Genomic DNA, 21,186 nt, shown 5'->3' with positions numbered 1-21,186 from the left:
AGATATTCTTGTCCCCAGTCTCCCCAGCCTCCCACAAATCCAAAGAAAAGACATTTTATGAAATAAGAGGTTTTTGCCAATCCCTTCAGGAAATGGAGTTTTCTCTCTCCCACTGACCTTTCAAGATGTATGTGGCACTGCACATGCACTTCCCGACTTCATTAGCTATCACACACTCGTATTCACCGACATCTGCACTATTAAATGAGGACACCTCCAAAGAAATAACAGCCTTCTGAGAGGTCAACCTGTATTTTTTACTACTGCGAATCTGCTTCTTGTCTTTGTACCAGCTAATCTCAAAGGGTCCAGTGCCAGCAACCTCACACTGAAGAATGGGGTTTGTTCCCTTCACTAGCTCTGCAGGTTCAAGTGTTCGGATGAAAGATGGAGGCTCTATAAAAGCAGTAAGAAAGAATTAGTCAACCATGCCAAAAAAAAAAAAAAAAAGGAAGGAAGGTTTTTCTCAAGAATGTGACTGGCAGCAGCAAGAAGGACAGACCTTTGACAACCACTTCAGTGGTGCAACTGTCACTTCCAACCTCGTTGACAGCTTCACATGCGTAAGTCCCAGTGTCATCAACTTTCATTTCCAAAATATCTAACACAGCCACAGAATTGACAAAGGACATCCTGTGTGTGTTACTTTCATGGATTTCCTTATTGTTCTTGAACCAAGTAACCTGGATTTCAGGAGATCCTTTGATTTTGCATTGAAGGCGTGCAGAGTCTCCTGGGGTCAGTAAATAAGATGGATCGACCTTCTTCACAAAGGATGGTGGTTCTGAAAATGGGAAAAAAAGGGAAGAGAGGGGAAGAGATGGTAAAAAGGGGAAAGGGAAGAGGAAAAGGGAAAAAGGAAAGAAAGCTGTAATACAAAGCTTTGAAAGATTGCTCCCCAGAGCAAGAACAAAATACAGCTTCACAAGAGATCAGCATAATATTTGCTGAGCTGCAGCTTCTGTAGTTTTGCTTTCCCTCTTCATTCATCTCTCCCCTGCAGGCAGGAGCAATTCTTGATTTCCTCTGGTGTAAGAAATACTGAAGTAACACATGGTGCACTGTAGCAGCAAGGGAAAAGACTTTACAGGGAATGGACCAGGTGGCAGGTCTGAGAAGAATTCACAGTGTAATTTCAGCTCAAAGAAGTCTTTTGCCTGTGAAAGAAGAAATGGGGAACCCACGAAGACAAAAGATAAAGGGGGCATAGAACTATCTTACCTCTGACTGTGACGCTGGCAGAAGAGGAGCTGCTTCCTGCCTCATTTGAAGCAGTACACACATAGTGGCCTGAGTCCTTGACCTTAGCCAGAGGAATCTCAAGTGAGGCTATTTTGTCTTCAAAGTAAATCTTATAATCTTTGCCTGGAGGGATTTTGTTTCCATCCTTTGTCCACCCTACAGTTACCTTCCTGTCTTCATCTATCTGACACTCAAGGCGTATTTTTTTATTAACTGCTGACTGTACTGACTGCAAATCTTTAATGAAGTGGGGCTTGTCTATAATGACCATTTCAGTCTGGCAAATATCAGCCCCAAACTTGTTGGAAGCTTTGCAAGTGTAAACCCCTCTGTCACTAGTGGTAAGAAGGGAAATTTCTAAAACATGTTTATTTTCCACTTTGGAGATCTTATGGTGGTCTGAAGGTGAAATAGTTGCTCCATCTTTCTGCCAGGTGATGTCGATGACTGGAGTGCCCGAAACAGTACACAGGAACTTGGCACTTTTGCCAACAAAAGTAGTAATAGGTTCGGGTCTGGTAAGAAACGTTGGCGGAAATGCCTCTGCAAAACAAAGGGGTTCAATGTTATCAAAAGGTGAGGAACTGAGCCACATTTGCCAGAGACAAAGAGCAAGAGAGGCCAGCTTATCACTGAATACTCTTAAGCAAAAGAAAACAGCAGTGAAGGAGATAAGAGGTGTTAAAGATTATAAATTTTGGCTTTTGGCTTTGTACTTCTTCAGTCTAGTATTGCTCCAGAGCTTGAAGTCATTTTGAATCTCTGGAGCAATGTACGAACTAAAGGAAAATAAACAAAAAGCCCAAAATTCCTCCCTCAAGACTGACATATTTGCTACTGTTCTCTCAAGATGGGCAAGTTTGCATACATTTCACTGTTCATGCACCTTTTTCTAGTCCCTGGCACCTAGCACTTAACCAAGATCACACAAGGACTCCTCCCAGAAAGAGAAAAGTCAGAGTTAAAAATGCCATCATAAAAGAAACCCCCAAAAGATTATGGCTTTTTGTTTGTTTCTTTCTTCCCACTGTATAGCTCTCAATAGACAAAAAATTTGAAAACTGAAACCTTTAAATCTCCTTTTGTTTAAGAAGACCTATTTCCCCAGTCACAGAACTCCCCTTTGGCCACGGCACAAAGATGTTCAGGTATGCAGATCTGCATAACCTGCGTCGCAAATATAGTTGCAGGATAAATTTAGGGTGCTGGAATAATCACACAGTAACAATTACACCAAGAAATCAGATTTAAAAGTGTTTCTTGTGAAATTCACATCTGCATAACCTGCATCGCAAGTATAGTTGCAAGATAAATTTAAGGTGCTAGGATAATCACACAGTGACTTTTACACCAAGAAATCAGATTTAAAAGTGTTTCTTGTGAAATAAACCTTCTTCAAGAATGAATTCACAAAGCAATCCCATGCTGTTTCTTCCTTCTCTCTTTCCCCCTTCTTTCTTTTCCTCTGAAGCTTTTTCATATTGATTCCCTTCTCTTCATACAGAAAGCCCCTAAAAACAGCATTCTCAAAAGTTATTCCTTTTCTATGATTGTACCTGCCAAAATTAGGTATGGATTATGTATTATGATGACAACCAAGAGTGCTACCATAAATATGTGCAAGTACAGCAGTGAAAGCACTACAATGCACCAAGGTATTTTATGGAAAAGGAGAAGTGTTTGAAGGTCTGTACTTACCAGTTACTGTTAAAACAGCTGTGGAGCTTACACTGCCATGCTGGTTGGAAGCCTTACAGCTATATTCCCCACAGTCAACAACTTGAGGCCTTGGGATCTCCAGTGTGGAGAGGTAGTTGGAGGTGCGAATGGAGTATTTGTCCCCATCATATATCTCTCGTCCGGCTTTGTACCACTGGAACTTGACATTGGGAGCCATCTCCACCTCACAGGTAAACTTGGCCACATGATTTACAGCCACTTCCAAGGGTTCAAGCCTCCTCCTCAGGATCGGTGCAACTGAAATTAGAAGCAGAGAGTAACTCAAAACACTGTCTGCTGACATTCTGAAATTAAGTGTTTGACTGACTGAAAAAAAAAAAGTGACATACTTTCAATTCATATAAAGTGACTGTAAAAGAAAAAAATATCTGTAAGAAATGAAAGCAGTACTAGACTCAGTGGACAGACAGTCTGACAGTGCATAATGACATCAGGAAACAGTGGTGATACTGGAAAAACAAAGTGACATAGCAATGCGCAATAGCAATAGGATATAAATATATAGTAATCTATTCTGGACTTGTGAGAAATTGTGGTGTGAAGGAGAAGTGCACTCTAAGGTGTGAGAAAAGGTGCAGCAGTGAGCAAAATGGGAAGAGTGGATCCATTTCTCAGGCAATAACAGGAGAAATGGTTGGGATTGAGATACAGCCTTGTTCTGAACATGCTAGTGCAATGAAATAAAAAAGTTCCTGACCAAAGACTGCGGTAATGGAAGTGAGAGGCCTTGCAATGTGGTAAAAGGAGACCATCAATCCAGAGAGAAAGAGGACCCTCTGATTAGTGGAATGATGGTATTAATATTGTATCTCTGTCCAAAGATGCACATAGTAGGGGAGGTTCATTAGTAGAGCAGTGCATTAAAAAGATTATTTCATCCCCATAATCCAACCTCTTTTAACAACTGTGAGTTTTGCTGCTGTTGCTCTTTTTCCACCTTGATTCAGCGCCTCACAGGTGTACTCTCCTTGGTGAATCTCCCCGCACACTTTGCTTATTACTAGTGTGTATGTGTCCTGATCTTGCAAACACTTGAATTTGTTCCCTGAAGAAACCAGTTTACCCTCAAAGTACCAGTTCACCTCTCTGACATTTGTAATGACAGACACCAGCCTGACACTCTCCTCTTCCTCCACAACAGTGTCAACCAGTTTGCTGTGTATGAAGGGACAACCTTCTTTGCCCTCATCCTCTTGCTTTCCAGCTCTACTTTCCAGGCCTCTAGTTTCCAGACCCTCTCTGCCTACTTCCTCACATTTTTCTTCCCTTTTCTCTTTTCTTTTCAGTATTTCTGTCTCTGTAAGAACATCTGCAGAGGCTACATCAGCAGTGGCTACAGCTGCACCCACATCCTTGATTAGACCATGCTCAGCCTTGATTACTTGCGCAGACAAAGGGTGTTCCACTTGTATTTCTGCCTCCATAGTCCTCTCAGCCTGCTGGGGATCCAGCTCAAAGATTTCATCATAGGATTTTCCTGAGAGAAGTGGACTGGCAGAGAATGGCAATGCTTGGGATTTTTCACTGGTCAGGGAGCATTCATCTTCACAAAGAAAGGAATAGAAAACTTCCTTCAAGACTGTTTTCTGGTCAGCTGTCTGAATGTTCACTTCTCTCAAGGAGACTTGGATTTCTATGGGACTGCATCCTCCTGTGGTCACAACATATGTGCACGAGATATGTGTATTCTCCTTGGTGATGTTTATTGCCTGTACTTTAACATCTTCCTTATCAGCCAACCATTCTGAAAACAAGAGGTTTTCCCCACTTACCACCGCAGCTTTCAATGCATTTCTGATTTGAGACTTTATGTCTAAGCTGCAGCTCTTGGGAACCAGAGCAGTGAGCTCACTGTCTTTGTTGAGGACTTGGCTTGGCTGGAGCTCAGGAGAGTACATTGTTTCATGGGATTGTCTTTCTGTCCTCTGCCACTCTGTGAGTGGCTTGGAAAGATCAACATGTTCTTCCTCCATGGACTGGTTTTCTTCCAGTAGCAAGGGAAATCTCACAGCCTGTCCCTCGTGTATTCTTGTAGCAAAATCTTCCTTTGCTGCTTCCAGGAAAGAAATGTTCTCCAGGGGGACAGCTTGGCCCCCAGTGAAGGCCAATTCAGAGAGAAAACTTGGTTCAGCCTTCAGCTCACCTTGTGCTATCTGAAAGCCCTCGAGGATCTGGATATGGTCACCATCCATGACATGGCTCTCAGTGGTACATGACACCTGTAGAAGGGTTTGGGAAGCCTCTGTCTTCAGAGCAGCCAATTGCTCTGCTGCCTTGGGGATGATTTCCTCTTTGGGCATAAGTATCTGTGCAGCTACAATCCCAAGGCAGCCTGGCAGTTGTGTCTCCATCACTGCTGCAGGCACCACACCCTGGGGGCCAGCAGGGAGGGCTTCCAGAGGCTCTGCCAGAAGCCCACTGCTCTCTTGTATTGTGGCCGCCTGGGTGAGCATCTCTTCAACACTCTGCACTGCCAGACAGGTTGGTGGCAGGCCAGGCAAGACACCCTCCCTGGGCAGCATGCACACTTCCTGGCTCATTTGGAGCTGAAGGAGGGTTGAAGGCTCTCTCATGGACTCAAGACTGAATGCTTCTTCCATTGCAGGAAGCTCACCAGCCTCCTCATAGAAAAGAGGGCTTTTCTCCTCTGCCTCTGCTGAGTGCTGCAAGGCCAGGCTCTGCCTGCACACAGCGAGCTCCTGGCGCAGCACAAGGAGCTCAGCAGAGCACGTGGCCTCACCCAGGGCACTCACGGCCCTGCACGTGTAGAGCCCGGTGTCCTCCTCCACGCAGTCCCACACCGTCAGAGAGCCCGAGCCGTCAGGGTGCTGAGCAATGGAGCGACGCGCATCAGAGAAGAGCCGCTCGCCGTCCTTGGACCACAGCACGTCGGGGCACGGCTTCCCCAGCACAGTGTACTCAAAGACTGCCATGGAGCCCGGTGTACACTGCACGCTGTCTGGCTCCCTGGAAAAGCAGGGCAATCCCAGCTCCCTCTCCCTGGAAAAGCAGGGCAATCCCGGCTGTCTCTGGCGCACGCGGAGCTGGGCACTGCAGCTGGTCTCACCGTGTGCATTGCTCGCCACGCACAGATACTCACCTGCATCCTGCACTCCTGCATATGGGAGGATGAGGCTGTGGTCATTGCCAGCAAATACTAACTTACAGTCCATGCATGGAGTTAGCTTTCTACTGTTGAAAAACCACTGAATTTTGGGTGTGGGGCTGCCAGTAACAGTAACAGAGAGCCTAGCTACATCTCCCTGCCAGACTTCAACATCTGAGACCTGTTTGAGGAAAACAGGGGCTTTGCTCTCTTGCTCAATTTCCATCTTTGCTTTGCTGGTATAAACTGGTTTTCCAGGCTCAAATTCAAGTGTTTTCTCTCTATCAGGCAACTGAAGGCCGCTGCTGTAGCCTTCATTTCTTCCTTCCTCAGAAGAGGCAATAAGAGACCTAGTGACGTCTGTGTGGAAAAAAAGTGTTTAGTTTTACTAGAGTATCTATGAGAACACTCGTAGATAGCAATACATAGTGTTAGGCCATCTATTTTTCTATAGCTGGAGGCTTTCTCAATACTATACAGCAGCCTGCAATAAAGAGGAGGTCTGTGTTGTCTCCTTGCTGTCATGCCTGCCAAAATGAGTAAGACATGCTGTGTTGTCAGGTTGCTTAAGAATTTCCTATCTTGATCAGGATGGGTGTGTCTTTAAACCTGACATCACAGTATGGGTTAGGCATATCCCTCCAGGGTGCACCGTGCAAATATCAAGCAACATTGATGCATTTCACAGATATAATTAAAGTGGTATATGTCATACATATTTGTATGTACACCTATGCAAACAAGTACAGCAGAATAGTGCTAAGGCCCTGATATAATTCAAAACACCAACAAAAAAACCAGAATGCCACAATTAGGATTGAATCCTGTGCTCCCCTTGACCAAACCAACCAACAAACCCACAATCTTTTCAGCACACTAACCTTTCTTCGGATGCATAGTTCATCTCTTTAAACTCTATTTTTAGTCTAGCACACCAAAAGATTACCTCTACCTTAACAACTTTGTCCTGATTTTGTCATTAGATCCTTAAGTTTACAGCATCATTATTACAAACACCACAAGTCTAAACCCTTGATTTAATATAATAGATTTAAATCTCTGCTTTTGAACTCCTCCCTGTCAAGATGTGGCATAATAAAACTCCCACAATGTCAGAGAAAAAGAGAACAGATTTTTAAGATTTTTTGTTTTCTTGCCTTTTTGAATTTATAGATATATGCATTAGACAACTTTAGTTACAATAGTGGCTTAAAATGAGAGGAAACAGAAGCAAGAACATCACTGCAGATATTTAACAAGAGAAATATCAGTGAAATATGGAAATTTCACTAATGGAAAAACTCATGAAAAGCACGATGCAAGGGAAACTTTTGGAAATCAAATACTGCTGTCCTCACTAAGTCAAGTTTTATCAGTAAAGGCCCAGAGTACTTGACAGATACGAGTTTTTTAAAAAAGAATAAAAGTGTGAATGGATTAATGTCTCTAGACACTGTAATTGAGAAGCTTCTCAATTACAGTCTTCAATTTTAAAACTTATTAAGAGATAAAAATTTTTGCTGCACTCCCACAACAAATATAAAAAAGAACAAACTCTGTCACCCAATTCTTTCTCATTGGTTTTAGTAATTATTAGTCTTGCCACAAAGCCATCATATAAATGACATAGCACAGTGCATGCAATGATTAACTGCAGAGAAGAAATGCTTAAGTTAAAAAAAATTACAGCAGTCCTTCAGCGTTACTTACCAACCTTTTAAAAATAATTAATTATGTAATTAATTATGCAAATAATTAATAATAATGAATAATAATAAATAATTAATTAAGTAATTTTGCAAATAAATTTGAGAATGGGTGGCAGAATTAGGCCAATAAAATAAAAAAAAAAATATAAAAATTGCAGAGTAAAACCCATGTTAGCTCAGGAGAATGCTTTATACACAGGTGTGTGGCAAAAACGAATGCATTTTTGTTTGTTCCTGGATATTTATGAGAGAAGAACTATACAGATACTTCTTCATATTCTAGATATGTTTGTAGAATGAATAAAGTACAATAAGCGATGGAGTTAAATAATTTCGTATTTATTTCACAAATTAAAGATACAATGTAACATTCAATATACATTGATGTCAAATAGACATATTTCTTTTTTTAAGATACTTGTTTTGTAGAAATGAAGACAATATTAAATCTGAAAATAAAATTGTGAGCTTTTCGATTCCTATGAAAACCACAAAATTTTGAAAAGAGATAGTCAAGCTATACCAGTTGTCCCAGACTAAGTTCATTCAAACCTAGGATTACTCCACATTTAATAACTGTAGCTTAGGTGAACCAGGTGCTCCTGGCTAATGTACGAAACTTAAACCAAGACTTATAAATTTACATAAACCACAAACACCACTACATGGGTAGAGATAAAGATGCTTGGCCATATATTTCAGATGTGAATATGAACTTGGACCTGTGTGGCTTATGGCTCCAAAACCAAGTTACGGGCCTCTTTCTTCTAAAAATATTCATATTTACGTGCAAAATAAACACACTTCACAACTGCGCAGGACTTAATCAAAGGGCCTCTGACCTCTTTGACTTTGGAACTAAAAGACCCTCACATCACAGCTGACATAGAACATCAGACAATTCATGCCAACCTCCCTAAAGACCTCTGCTGTCTAATGAACCAGTCAGTGCTACACATCTACACAAGGAATGGATTAAGGACACATCATGGAGTAATTCTTTCCCAGCACAACATTGGGCCAGACAGTCATGCTTCTCTTTCCTGCCACCATTACCTGACAGAAAGCACAATTAGCTCTGTCTTTTAATATAAAAATCTTAAATATTTATCAAGGGGTCATGACTGAGAAGACACTGAAGTGACACATTTGCATTAGCCTAAACACAGTCATTTTGCCCAGGTACTGGGTTATTAGAACTTGCCACTCCTGATTTTAATTTTTTATCAGGGAACATGATTGGGCAAGGTGAATCTTTTGAACAAAAATTTGTATCCCATGTGAGTGATGAGATAGTCTTAGGAGACAAAATTTTTTTGAGACATGGTGGTCTCACTGTGAGGACACAACAAACTCAAAAATAAGAAATGGTATGAACATAACTGAACATAGTATAGGAGTAGTTTTTATGCTTAAAGTCACCACTCTGCTTAAAACTGTTTGTAAGGCAACTGGCAGCAATTTGTAAATAACTGGAAGAATCTCATTAACAGGTAAACAAAGTAAAACCAATTTTTGCTTAGGGATCTTGAACTCAAGATCTCATCTTGACATACAGGTGACTGGAAAGCTGGTATGTGCATTAGAGAGTAATTTAGTTTCTGAAAAACGTTAATTAATAACTTTCCTCCATTTAACAGATTTTTCTTAATCAATTTATCATCGCTTATGTAAAACAGATTTAATTCTGATTTAATTATGTCAGCTACTGCTGATTCCTCCTAAATATTAGCATTACTTTAAATATAAAAATATATATTCACATTGAGAACATTTATGAAAAAATCTCCTGTGCTGAAAAAATGCCACACATAACAACTGAATATATTCCCCTTATTTCTGGTCATCTCGATACATAGCACACTTAACTGCTCTTAATAATAAAAAAAAAGAGAGAAAGAAAAAAGGAATATGTAGAGATGCAGTTCTAATGTGAAACAAGAATACTGCATAAAAATATCTTACTTTTTTACTACTATGCATTTTTTACGAATGACACTGGAATACAGGGACAACCAAAATTATTGTAATGAATTTACAGTAACATAATTGATTTGTTATTATTATGTTCCCTTTCTCCTTTCCATTTAACTTCTAAAATACAGTACAAAATACGCTTTCATGTTTATTACTTGGTAATAGAGAAGAAAATCCTGTCCAGTCTCTACTAGTGCAAAATTTTCATTTTTCTTCCCATTGCTCTGCTTTTCTTTGCAACAGCATAACTCATTGACTTAAAAAAGACATTTAATTCCATAAAAGAGGCCCATAGATGTAAAAATTTTACAGTAATAGAGACCATAAACAGGACTTGAATCATGTTCTGACACAACATTGTGAGAAGGGGAAATACCAATTTAAGGAGTTCTTTAACAGAACTATACCCAAATTAAACAGCGAGCATAAGTCAGTGTTCCATACCTTTAGGTCACCAGAAAAAGATGGTGTCTACATTTTCAGGTGATTTCTAGCCTACATAAAACAATAGTGATTGCACTGTTACAGACGCACAGGTATATGTACATTACACAAAAAAATTAGTCCTACGCAAAGGAGTGTCCATTAAAACATCTTTACAAGAATGAGCAAGGAGCGTAGAAGGAGTCTGAAATATCCCTCAGTGCAGAAAGTGTGCACACAATCTATGCATGGATTAAATCTCACTTAAATTCCCAAAGAAGGCAAATCTAAGTGAAATACAAATATGCCCACAGAGTGGTCTTCATCCTTAAAGAGATGAAAACAATGCCCCTAAAATGAGTGCTGCATTTTTACCTGCAGTGAACAACATCATAAAAACACTTGGTATTTCAAGACAGACTCCGAAATAAATTATGGAAATTCAGTATAATGTTAACACAGCACAGGTCTCAGCAGTTCCTGCCCTGTTAGTAGCTATACATTTGTACCGCCCACTGTCACTCTGCATCAGGTTTTCAATGGTAAGACTGTGCAAGCCGTTCTGCTCTTCCTGTGCACAGTACCTATCCCCTTCCAACAGCACCCCATCCTTGTACCAGCGGACACTGGGACGGGGGGAACCAGTCACAAGACACTGGAAGCACACTGAGGCACCTACAAATGTACTGTAGTCAGAAATGAGCCTCACAAATCTGGGAGGAGCTTCTGTGACCTGGAACTCAAAGCTGCAGCTCTCTGAGTCCTCTGCCCTAAACTCAACCCGTTCCTCTTCGGATGGCTCTGCAAACACATCAAAACTAATGTTGACATGCTTCTCCCCTTCCACTTCCTGCTCTTGTTGAGTCACTGCGAGCAGTTGGATTGCTTTTTCTGAGTCATCTCTGTGTGGCTCAAACTCAAATTCCAGCTCTATTTCTGACTGGTCACCCGGGCTCACAGTTGTACTCAAAAGCAAGTCACACTTCTGGGGCCTGTGTGGTTCACAGCCTGGGACTGTCTCACTGCTCACTGCATTTGCTTCCTGCTGAGCCATGACCACAAGGGAGCCTTTGCACGTTGCTTCTCCCAGCCTGTTAACTGCCTGACAGCGATACAAGCCACTATCAGAAGGTCCTGCACTTTTGATCTTCAGACTGTGAAGTCCCTCCTTCTGACTCACAACATACTTCCCTGTGCCAGGTGTCGCACATGTGTCACCTCTGAACCACTGAACTACTGGGACAGGAGTACCCGTTACAACACACTCAAAGACTGCATCCAAGCCTTCTCTCACCTCAGTATCTGTAACAGGCACAGCAAAGCGTGGAGGCATTTCAGTTACTTGGAAATCAATTTTTACATCCTCATTCTCCCCTGCTGCCAAGCCTGCAGCTTGTTCTAACAACGCAAGTGGAAGTACATCTAGGGAAACCACCATGCTCTTCTTGTCTGGGCTAAACTCAGGACTAGTTATGATTTTGACCTGCTTCTCAAACTCTTTCACTTCATTTTCATCCAGCTCAACTTCCAGGAGGATTTCCTGTGGTGAAGGGGACCTTGAAGATGTGCTTTGCTCCATGTCAAAATGTATAACATGCTGGTGAGTGACAGGGGGTGGCAGTGCCAGTGACCGTCCATCTTCAGGCAAAACTTCCACCTCTGCAATACTTTTAGCTTCCCCAACAATGTTCACTGCATGGCACAGATACTGTCCTTCATCAGCTTTCTGGACATTAGTGATTTCCAGAATGTATTTGTCCCCATCCTTCTCTATTTGCACTCTGTCATCCAGCTCCAGCAGAGATTTATTATGATACCACTTTACTCCTGGCTTGGGCACTCCCACCACCTCAGCCAGAAACATCAGTGTGCTGCCCTCATACAACCTCCTCCCGCTCAATGCCTTGAGGAATGCTGGTGGCATGTCCCTGCCTGATGGCTCCAGGGCTTCACAGGGGGTCATAAACCCATTTGACTGGGGCTGGTCTGGAGGCTGATGCCTCCTCTCCCTCCTCTCACAGAAAGGGAGCATGGTCAGGGCATCCATATACTCCCCAGTGGGTGTCCGGTAGCGTTCTGGCGGCGTGCTGTCCCCTGATGCAGAGTAGGGTCCCTCAAAGGGTGTGAAATACTGCTCTGAGGGTGTGTTGCATTTTGAACCCTCGAAAGGTGAGTAGTGCTCCGGGGCCATGCTATACACAGAGCCCTCAGACGGTGTGGAGTAGCGCTCAGGCGGCGTGCCGTACCCAGAGCCCTCGGACGGTGTGGAGTAGCGCTCGGGCGTGCTGAGCGGCGTGTGGTAGGATGCTGATGAAGCAGTTTCAAAGATTTCCACAGAGGAGGGAGGTGTGTAGAAGCGGTCTGAATCGGGTGACTCCTCTCTGCTCCCACCCTCCAGCTCTATAGACATTTCTGACTCAGGAGAGAAGGGCCGGGCAAATTCCTGATGGTTGTTGTAATAATCATAAACCGTGCTGAAGGTAACCTCCTCCACTTCCAGTGAAGTTATAGTTTCTCGCTGCTCCTTCTGAACTGTGCCTTTGAGAGCTGGAGTTTCATATATCCCAGTGGATCTTAAATAACTGGCCAGGGACAAATCAGGCTCCAGCTCTGAGATTTGAACAGCCCTGGGCTCTGGACCTGCAGAAGTATCCTCCCACATTTCTTCTCCATCCAGACTGTTCTCAGAGGCTTCCTCAGTGGGAATCCTCTTCTTGTCCCAAGATTCCTTCCTTTGCTCCTTCTGTGCCACAGGATCATCCATTACTAACCCAAGTATGAGTTTCCCCAAAGAGAATCCCTTGGTTGTGTTTGGCTCCTGCTGGATGTCTCTGAGCATCTCCTCAGGGGAATCTGTGCTTTCCATCTCAGAGGTAAAGCTGCTCCTTCCTGGCTCAAAGAACTTTTCTGTGCCAGAACCACCATCCTCCTCAGCCTGATGCCCAGCCTGGGGTTTCTTTTCATGTGCAGCTTTTTTCAAGTCCATAATGAAGCTATCACTCTGGGAGTCTATGGTCTCCAGTCGTTCTCCACTCTCCCACACATGTGTTTCCTGAACTCCTCTTTGGAAACCTGGTGTGGGCTCCACTAAAAATTCATTCATTTTTTCCTGAAGTGAGTCCTCTCCACAGACTCTCATCTTTGACTCCTGAACTTCTTCAGCAGCATGTCCCTCTTCAGCAGGTATCATGACACTGCCAAGGTCCCCATTAGGAGTTTGCAAATCAGCTGTTATGATTTCTCTTGGCTCTTCCTCTTCCTGGGCACCAACCTCCTCCTGCTGCATCCTGTAGCTCTCACGCAGCTCCTCACTCAGAGACATCTCTCCTTCAAGCAGACCATGTTGGTGCTCTGGGGAGATGCTCCCAGTGATGACCTCCACACTTTCCAGTGCTGTGGGGGTTTGTGTCTGTTCTGTCTGCACAGTCTCTGCAGCTGGAAAAGGCTCTGCAAACTTCTTCAGATCAAATATGATCTCAGTGTCAGGCTCAGAGGGCAAGAGCTGCTCTCTGAAATGCACTTCTTCCAGACAAACTTCAGCTTCCTCAGTAAAAACCTGACCTGAGTTTTCTATGCCAGGAGGAGTGGGGATTAGATTCAAAGAAGGGCTGCATACATCAGACTCCATTTCTTGCAGCATTTGCCTGTCACTTTGTATTTTCCAGTGTGTAGCACCACCATCATCAATCACTTCTTCTTTACAAAGATTATCGTCAGCTTTAATGTCCTGTTCAATACCAACTGATCTCTCTTGCTCCTTGTCCTGTTCCTCCTGTTGCTGTCTTGCATAGAATTCATAAAAGCCAAATTCCTCCTTTGTGGGGGTGCTTGCAATGTGGTCCTGCAGGTGGGGCACACTTGGCTCTTCCACAAGAGGCACATCAGGAGTGGTCACTGCCTCCCCAGCAGGGGCATCACACTCTGTGCAGACATCACTTCTGTCTTGCACCACAGGTGATATAGGAACAAAAAATTGTGAAACCTTACACTCCCTTGCCAAAGCAGACTGCTCAGGGGCACGTGCTTGCCCTTGCACTTCCACAAATGAATCCTTACACTCCCCTGCCAGAGCAGATTGCTCATAGGCATGTGTTTGTTCTTGCACTTCCATAAATGATAAATCCTTAGACTCTCCTACCAGAGCAGACTGCACAGGGGCATGTATTTTTTCTGGCACTTCCATAAATGATAAATCCTTAGACTCCCCTACCAGAGCAGACTGCACAGGGGCATGTATTTGTTCTGGCACTTCCACAAATGATAAATCCGTCCCCTTCCCTGCCAGAGCAGACTGCTCAGGAGCATGTATTTGCTCTTGCACTTCCATAAATGATAAATCCTTACACTCCCCTATCACAGCAGACTGCTCAGGGCCATGCATTTGCCCTTGCACTTCCATAAATGGTGACTTCAAGATGTCCCAGGACAGGGTATCTGTATGTGGTAGCACCTTGCCTCCTTCAGGCTCCAGCTCCTCAGAAAAGTGACCTGAATCCTTGGCCACCAATTCACATCCTTCCCTGGATATAGCAGGGTGCAATTCAGTGGTATCAATTCCAAAGCTGTGTTCCTCAGAGACAGCTTTTCCTATGTTCTGCCTCATCTCAGAAATACCATCTGTATAACTCACCCTTTCTTCTGTATTGCCCATTTCCTGCCTTGCATAAACTTCCTTGATATCCAGCACCATTGGTTCCTCCATCTCACTTTCCTTGATGTGAGGTGTTTCCTCACAATCTTCCAACTGCTCACCAGGAGGTGGAGACAACCTCAGGGACCAGGGTAGGTGGGCTTCCTCCTCCTTGGGGCATGCAATTTGCTCCTCTTCACCCTTACCAAGTATGCTGAGGCCTTGGAGGTGCAGAACATGGTCCATGGCAGGCCGTTCCTCAGTACCTTCACCCTTGGTATACAGCCTGGGTGCCCTGGGCTGCACTGTCAGCTCAGAGGCAGTCTGTGCTGTTCCAGCCACGTTTGTGGCCACACAACAATATCGCCCAGCGTCTGTGACAGACACCTCTTGAAGGTGTAAGCGGTACGTGCCATTCTTGCCCTCTTCAAACCTCAGTCTCCCACTGTCAGAGAGGCTCTGGCCATTCAAGGACCAGCTCACAAGTGGTGGGGGCTGCCCAGACACAGCACACTCCAACACCACTTCCTCTCCTTCACAGCAATGAATATGTGCTGGGGCTTCTGCCACAATTTGGGGTGGCTCATTTCCCATATCAAATGAAAACTTAAATTTGTGCTTTATGGTGGAAGCAGCCTGCTCTGAGGAGAGTCGTGGGATCTCTCTCATCTCTGTGTCTTGCTCTGGCGTCGGAGTGGGAGCAGTGATTTTGATTTCCACAGGCAATGACAGCAAGTCTGAGTCTGGAACTGCACTTAGCAGTCTCTTCTCTGCTGCAAAGGCCAGACCAATTTCTTCCTCCTCCTTCTTCATTTTCTCCTCTTCCTTCTTCTCTTTCACCCATTTTTCCTCCTTCACCTTCTCCTCCTCTTTCTTTTCCTCCACTTTCATCTCCTCCTTTTCCTTCTTTGTGTACTTATAGGCTGGCATTCGCCGCCTCACATGGAGACCAGCTGAGGTGCTGACTGTGCCCAGTGGGTTGAAGATCACACAGGTGACAGTGCCACCATGCTGTGGGAGCACAGATGGGAAGGTCAGCGTGGAGCAGCACCCCGTGGTGTGAACAGCAGTGCCCTGGATGCGCCCCACGGGCTTGTCGTTGTTGTACCAAGTGACGGTGGGCTGCGGGCGGCCATGGAAGAGGCAAGAGAAAGCGCATCTTTGTCCCTCAACAGCTTCCTGGGGCTTGATCTCCTGTACAAAGAGGGGCGGGCAGGGCTCCAGGAGCCCGCCTTGCACCTGCCATCTCTCCCCCAGGTCCTTGGACCTGGAGTATTGCTTCACTACCTGCACTGTGAGGGGCTTGGAGCCAACCATTCTGGCAGCCACCTTAAGTGGGCTGGGCTTCCCAGCAGGTGCCTCCTGGGGCGCGGACATGAGGCATTCCTGCTTCTTTTTCAGTGCCGCCCTCTTTGCTTCCCGCAGCTTCTGCAGCTTCCAGCGGATCTCCTCATCCAGCAGCTCCTCAGCATTAACCACTGCAGCCCTGTGCTCCCTACCGTGCGCCAGCCCGGGGCGGCACGGCCCGCCCAGCGGCAGGCTCTGGAAGCGGATGGTTCGTACCATGCCCCGGGCCGGTGAGAGGTCCCCGGGCTCAGCCTCCTGGCCCTTGTCAAAGGGGGAGCCGGTGCAGCGGAGCACCACCCGCAGCCGCTCCTCCCGGCGCTGCTGCAGCAGGCAGCCCCAGCCCCGCCGCTCCCCGCCGCGGGCCACCAGCAGCGAGGCGGTGGACTCGGCTGAGCCCTCGCTGTTGATGGCAAACACCCGGTAGCTGCCAGCGTCGTGCTCCCGCACGTCCCGCAGCTCCAGGCTGGCGCAGTGCGTGTGCTCCGTGCTCTCGGTGCGAATCACCTTGCGGCAGTCCTGGAGGACGGGCCGGTTGTTGTGGAACCAGGCCATGTGCGGCGCTGGGCATGCCACCAGCTTGCAGCGGAAAAATGCTGGGTCCCCCTCCAAGACAGACCTACACTTCAGTCCCTGAGTGAAGGTGGGTTTACGGTTCTGGGGGCAAGCCAGCACCGCCGCTGTGCCGCGTCCCTCGCAGTCCACGCTGCGCTGTTCTGCAAGAGGAAGAGACTGGGTTAAAACATGTCACGCTCTGCCTACCACCTGTTGTAAAAAAATAGCAATATATTGAAATAAAAAATGGGCATGCAACAGATTTCATCACACACCCAGGAAAAAAAAGTAATTCACTCACCATATTTGTTCGAATAAACGCAACGCCTTGCTCTGTTTTAAAGATTGACACGAAAATCGTTCGTTGTCTGTTCTTTCTTCAGACTGGAAATTTCTTCTTGAACAAGCAAAAAAAGAATTTCAAAATAACATGTTCTTCTGCGTATATGTTTTTGTTGCCTGGAAAAGCTGTGTGTCTTTGGGTGGCAAAGAAGAAAATCTTACCTGACTTGCAGACAGTAGAATAAACGCCCTTTCTGACCCCTCTGTTTGTAGATATGTTCAAACAATTTAAAAAAATAGTTTGAAATATATTTTTTAAAAAGTAAGTAACATGAAATGAGAAGGCGTTTATTCGAACTAATACAGCCACTAACTTCACAGTGTTATGCACGGGGGGAAAAAGCAAGCAACATGAACCACGTATGCTATCTGCAAGCCAGGGTAAGAGATGTATAATGATGAATTAATGTATGTAAAAAGAAGTGCGAGGAATCAATGGGAATGTGTAGCTTTCACATAACCTAAACAACAAATGCTCTCTAGTATACTTCATCTATCCATCCAGTAGTGTCCATTGAACCAATTAATGTTAGGCTGCTAACTTGTTTAAAAGTAATACAATTAAGATTTGTATAACTTCCTTCTGAAGTAAACTATTCCATGCATTCAAAAGGAAATTGAACATATAAGAGCTCTGTGAACAGCTGCAAAGCATGAAGTAAAAGTTAAAAATATGGCTGCACAATTATAGATTTGAAGTTTTAAACATATTTTAAAACTTAAATAACCTTGTAATGCAGGTAACCCTTTGCATATCAAAACAAACATGCAACGTGTTCCAATATGCTTTATACTGCATCTTTCCCCATCAGACACTTCATGGAAGCTGATAAAACCTTTTCACAACATTACAAATTACTGGTAATAATTATCCTCATTAGTTATTGTACCTTTCACTTCCATTTCAACCTCTTCCTCTAGCTTCTCATGAACAATTTTTTCAGGAGCTAGAATAAAAAAGACAAAGATTTTTGAGCTATAGTTGTTAAATGTGCCAATCAACATTTTATATAGTAGAAATGTCCCATCTCTTTTGCAAATAGACATAAATCCACATGTACACACACACACACATAAATGCATGCCAAACAATTCAAACACTTGATAAATTTTGAGAATAAAGTAATCAAATATTTGCAAACTTGTTTGCAATATATATTTTTCTGTAAGATTTGCTTTCTTTTTGCAGGGTGGGGGAAAGTTCCTAAAACAACATGCCTTTATCATGCCATAAATCCCTGAAGAAAACATTCAACAATCCACAGACTAATGAAACACTTCTCGTTCTTTATCATCTCCTAGGGAATGAATATAGTGGAATGCAATTATGATGCTATGCATGAGGAATTGATACTTGGAAGGAACATGCAGTTGCCAACCTGTCACTTTCAGATGGGTGCTGCACTCGGCTTGTCCTGCAGGGTTAACTATTCTGCACTTGTATATACCCTCCTGGTCCTGACCAACTTTCAACAATCTTAAACTGCACAGTGGCCCATCGTGTTTTATGGAGCACAGTGCAGACTCCTCAACTATTAGCTGATTGCACAGCCAGACTACGCAAGGTGTAGGCACACCTTTCATTATGCAAAAGAGAAACACATCATCTCCTTCTTTTACAGTGGTTTCTGAAGGCAGAGTTTCAAGAAACTCTGGTGCTTTGGCGTCAGTTTCTGTGATCTCTTCACATGGCACAACATCAGGATAGTATACTCTGTTTCTTTGCTTCTCAGCTTCATGTGGTCTTTGGGATGTAGATATAAACAAGCTTGAGGTTTTCTTTGAAGACTCTTGCTTAACTTCAGATGCTTTAAACTGACAATCTTTGGCTGCTTTAAAGCTTTTAGAATCTGATTCAAGAGTAATTTTTGTTACTGCTTTGGCTTGTGCTTCTTTTGCTAGGTAAGAATAAAGTTAGGAAAAGGATTAGGTCAGATGTTTTGCAGGAATAAAAAACATCCTTATACTTATGGGGAGAAACCCCAGTAATTAGTATTGAATGAATATGCTGTATATTAGTGCTAAAACAGTGCTATTAAACATGAGTGATGGCACATTTAAGAGCTCTATTCCTGTTCGGCTAATTCTAGGTACCAGTTAAGCCTGTGGGTCTCTCATGGGACCAAGTCTTGATCCACAGTGACTAAAAAAAAAAGCACATCTTTGCTTCTAATTTAGAGCCTTAATTTGGAAAGTAGCCACAGAAGATTATGTAAAGTGCTTTTGGCAGCTTCAGTAGTGAAGAAAGAAGTAATTAAGAGCCAGATCAACAGGGTCAATGCCTTTTTCATTATTCATCTTAGTTTTCTGGTCTTGATTCCTTTGAACTCATTAGAAATACTATCACCTGTGGTGATAATACATTTTGGGTCTTCACTAGTGGTGACTCTACTAACATTTTAATATATGGATGTCAGGAAGAGGTGGAAGGAGTTTAAGCGAAAAGTAAATACTTCTATATTAGGAAGAGTGAAAGGTAGAAGACACTTTAGTATTGTAGTAATACAATACTTGCACCCATTAATCCTTTTGAGTACATTAACCTATATTGCTAACTTTGGAATTAGAATCTTGGATTTGTTGGAAACATGCAGGAGCTAGAAATGACCTGGTATCTAATTCAAAATTGTATTTGGCATTCTTTTCTTCCTTAAACTCCTGCTTCAGGAATTAACAAAGTATAAAAATTCCTACAAGCCTGTTTTTCTTTACATCTCACTGCATGTCACGAAGGATATGAGGAATAAAAAGCCTGAGACATCTGTGACTTTATGGGAAGAGGCACAAAATTACAGTACTAGCTTCCCAGTACTGCGCCTGTCACTTAGGAATAGAGCTGTAAATGTGCAGGAAAAACAGAAAACATAATAGAGCATTATTACTACAGCTTTTTCCAGCAAACGCTGATAATAAAGGTAATATGAGTGAGCTCTAGGCAGTTATAATGAAGCTACAAAAAGTAAGTGATAATGTTAAAAGTCAGATAACCACCTTTGACTGTTAGTATTGCTGAAGTTGTTGTGCCTCCACAGTCATTATACACAGTACAACTGTACAGTCCTTGATCTGACAGCTGGGCATTTAGGATTGTAAGCAGAAGAACGTTTCCGTTTTGTGATATCTTCAGTTTTTCAGACAATGCTATCTTTTTACCTTCATGGGCCCAAAGAAACTCATAGAATTCATTTTCTAGGGCACATATGAACTGAGCAGTGTCACCACATTTCACAGTTAGGTCTCTGAGTTGCAAGAGAATCTTTGGAGGGACATCTTTCTTTTCCTGAGAGGTCATCATAGAGATTTTGGTGCTCTGAGATGTTTGAGAAAGGACTGAGGTGTGGACAGCTTTAATTTCTTCAATTGATGTAGCCTTCATGGTCAAACTTTCTGATACACTTTCAAAAACCTGTACACACAATTCCTGTGATGGTTGTTGCACTGATTTAAATTCTTTTTGATAAGTTTCAATGTTCTTCTTTGTGAGAGGAGAAACATGAAGTTCTGATATAGACTCTGACCGGATAGAGTCTTTTACATCGTTCCCAGAACTTTGCCTATCTAGGGCTTGCACTGTGTAACCAAGTAACAAAAACAACAACATTAGTATCTAAAGAACTTTACTGGGCTGTGCTCTGAACAAAATCAAACAGCATGGAGGATGAAAATGAATGATCTTCTTTTGAAAACACAGCATGCCAGACGTACTACTCTGTTGACACAGAAGTTATCCATTCACATGTATGAATGACAAGTGATGCCTAAGCTAGTCATGCAGTTGATACTCGGTGCTTCTCTCTTCTTTCACCAAAGTGGTCCATTTTAGTATTGGAAACTTATGGCACTTTTAAAGGAGGTATTTTCTTTTTATCTTTTTTTTTATCTCTTACAGGTTAGTGCAAAATACCTCAATCACTGCTATAAAGATCACTAAATCACTTGTTTTAAAATCCTAAATGCCTTAATTAAAGCATTTCTACTTTTTTACCTATATACTGAGTTTCAAACTTGAAAATTTCTACATGTTACAGCTTAAAGACAAGAAATGAGAGTGGCTGGGTTACTGAGGGTACTATTAATATTAGGTGTGAAAGAAAAGGTGCAAAACAATGAAAAAATTA

At 43.2% G+C, this 21,186-nt stretch overlaps 1 protein-coding gene across 1 annotated transcript; it reads right to left on the bottom strand.

The window, feature by feature from the left end:
• Positions 1-10,553: 10,553 nt before the first annotated feature.
• On the bottom strand, positions 10,554-17,946 carry LOC135309328 (uncharacterized). The gene is made up of 3 exons (XM_064435479.1): positions 17,928-17,946; positions 11,213-16,887; positions 10,554-10,984 (listed from the first exon to the last, which is right to left on the bottom strand). Exons 1-3 carry the CDS (start codon positions 17,944-17,946, stop codon positions 10,640-10,642), a joined length of 6,039 nt encoding a protein of 2,012 aa, XP_064291549.1. The 3' UTR covers positions 10,554-10,639.
• Between the last annotated feature and the right edge of the window lie 3,240 nt (positions 17,947-21,186).

This window comes from Passer domesticus, chromosome 10, assembly GCF_036417665.1.
Source record: "Passer domesticus isolate bPasDom1 chromosome 10, bPasDom1.hap1, whole genome shotgun sequence".
Classification (NCBI taxonomy): Eukaryota; Metazoa; Chordata; class Aves; order Passeriformes; family Passeridae; genus Passer; species Passer domesticus.
The sequence above is the reverse complement of the archived record's forward strand: the minus strand, read 5'-3'. Positions and strand labels throughout refer to the sequence as shown.

Bases quoted from the DNA above. Each gene is read 5' to 3' on its own strand.
- LOC135309328 (XM_064435479.1), bottom strand. The intron at 10,985-11,212 runs GTCCCAGGCTGT...CCATCCGAAGAG, and splicing joins ATGCAGTGAGCAGTGAGACA to GAACGGGTTGAGTTTAGGGC.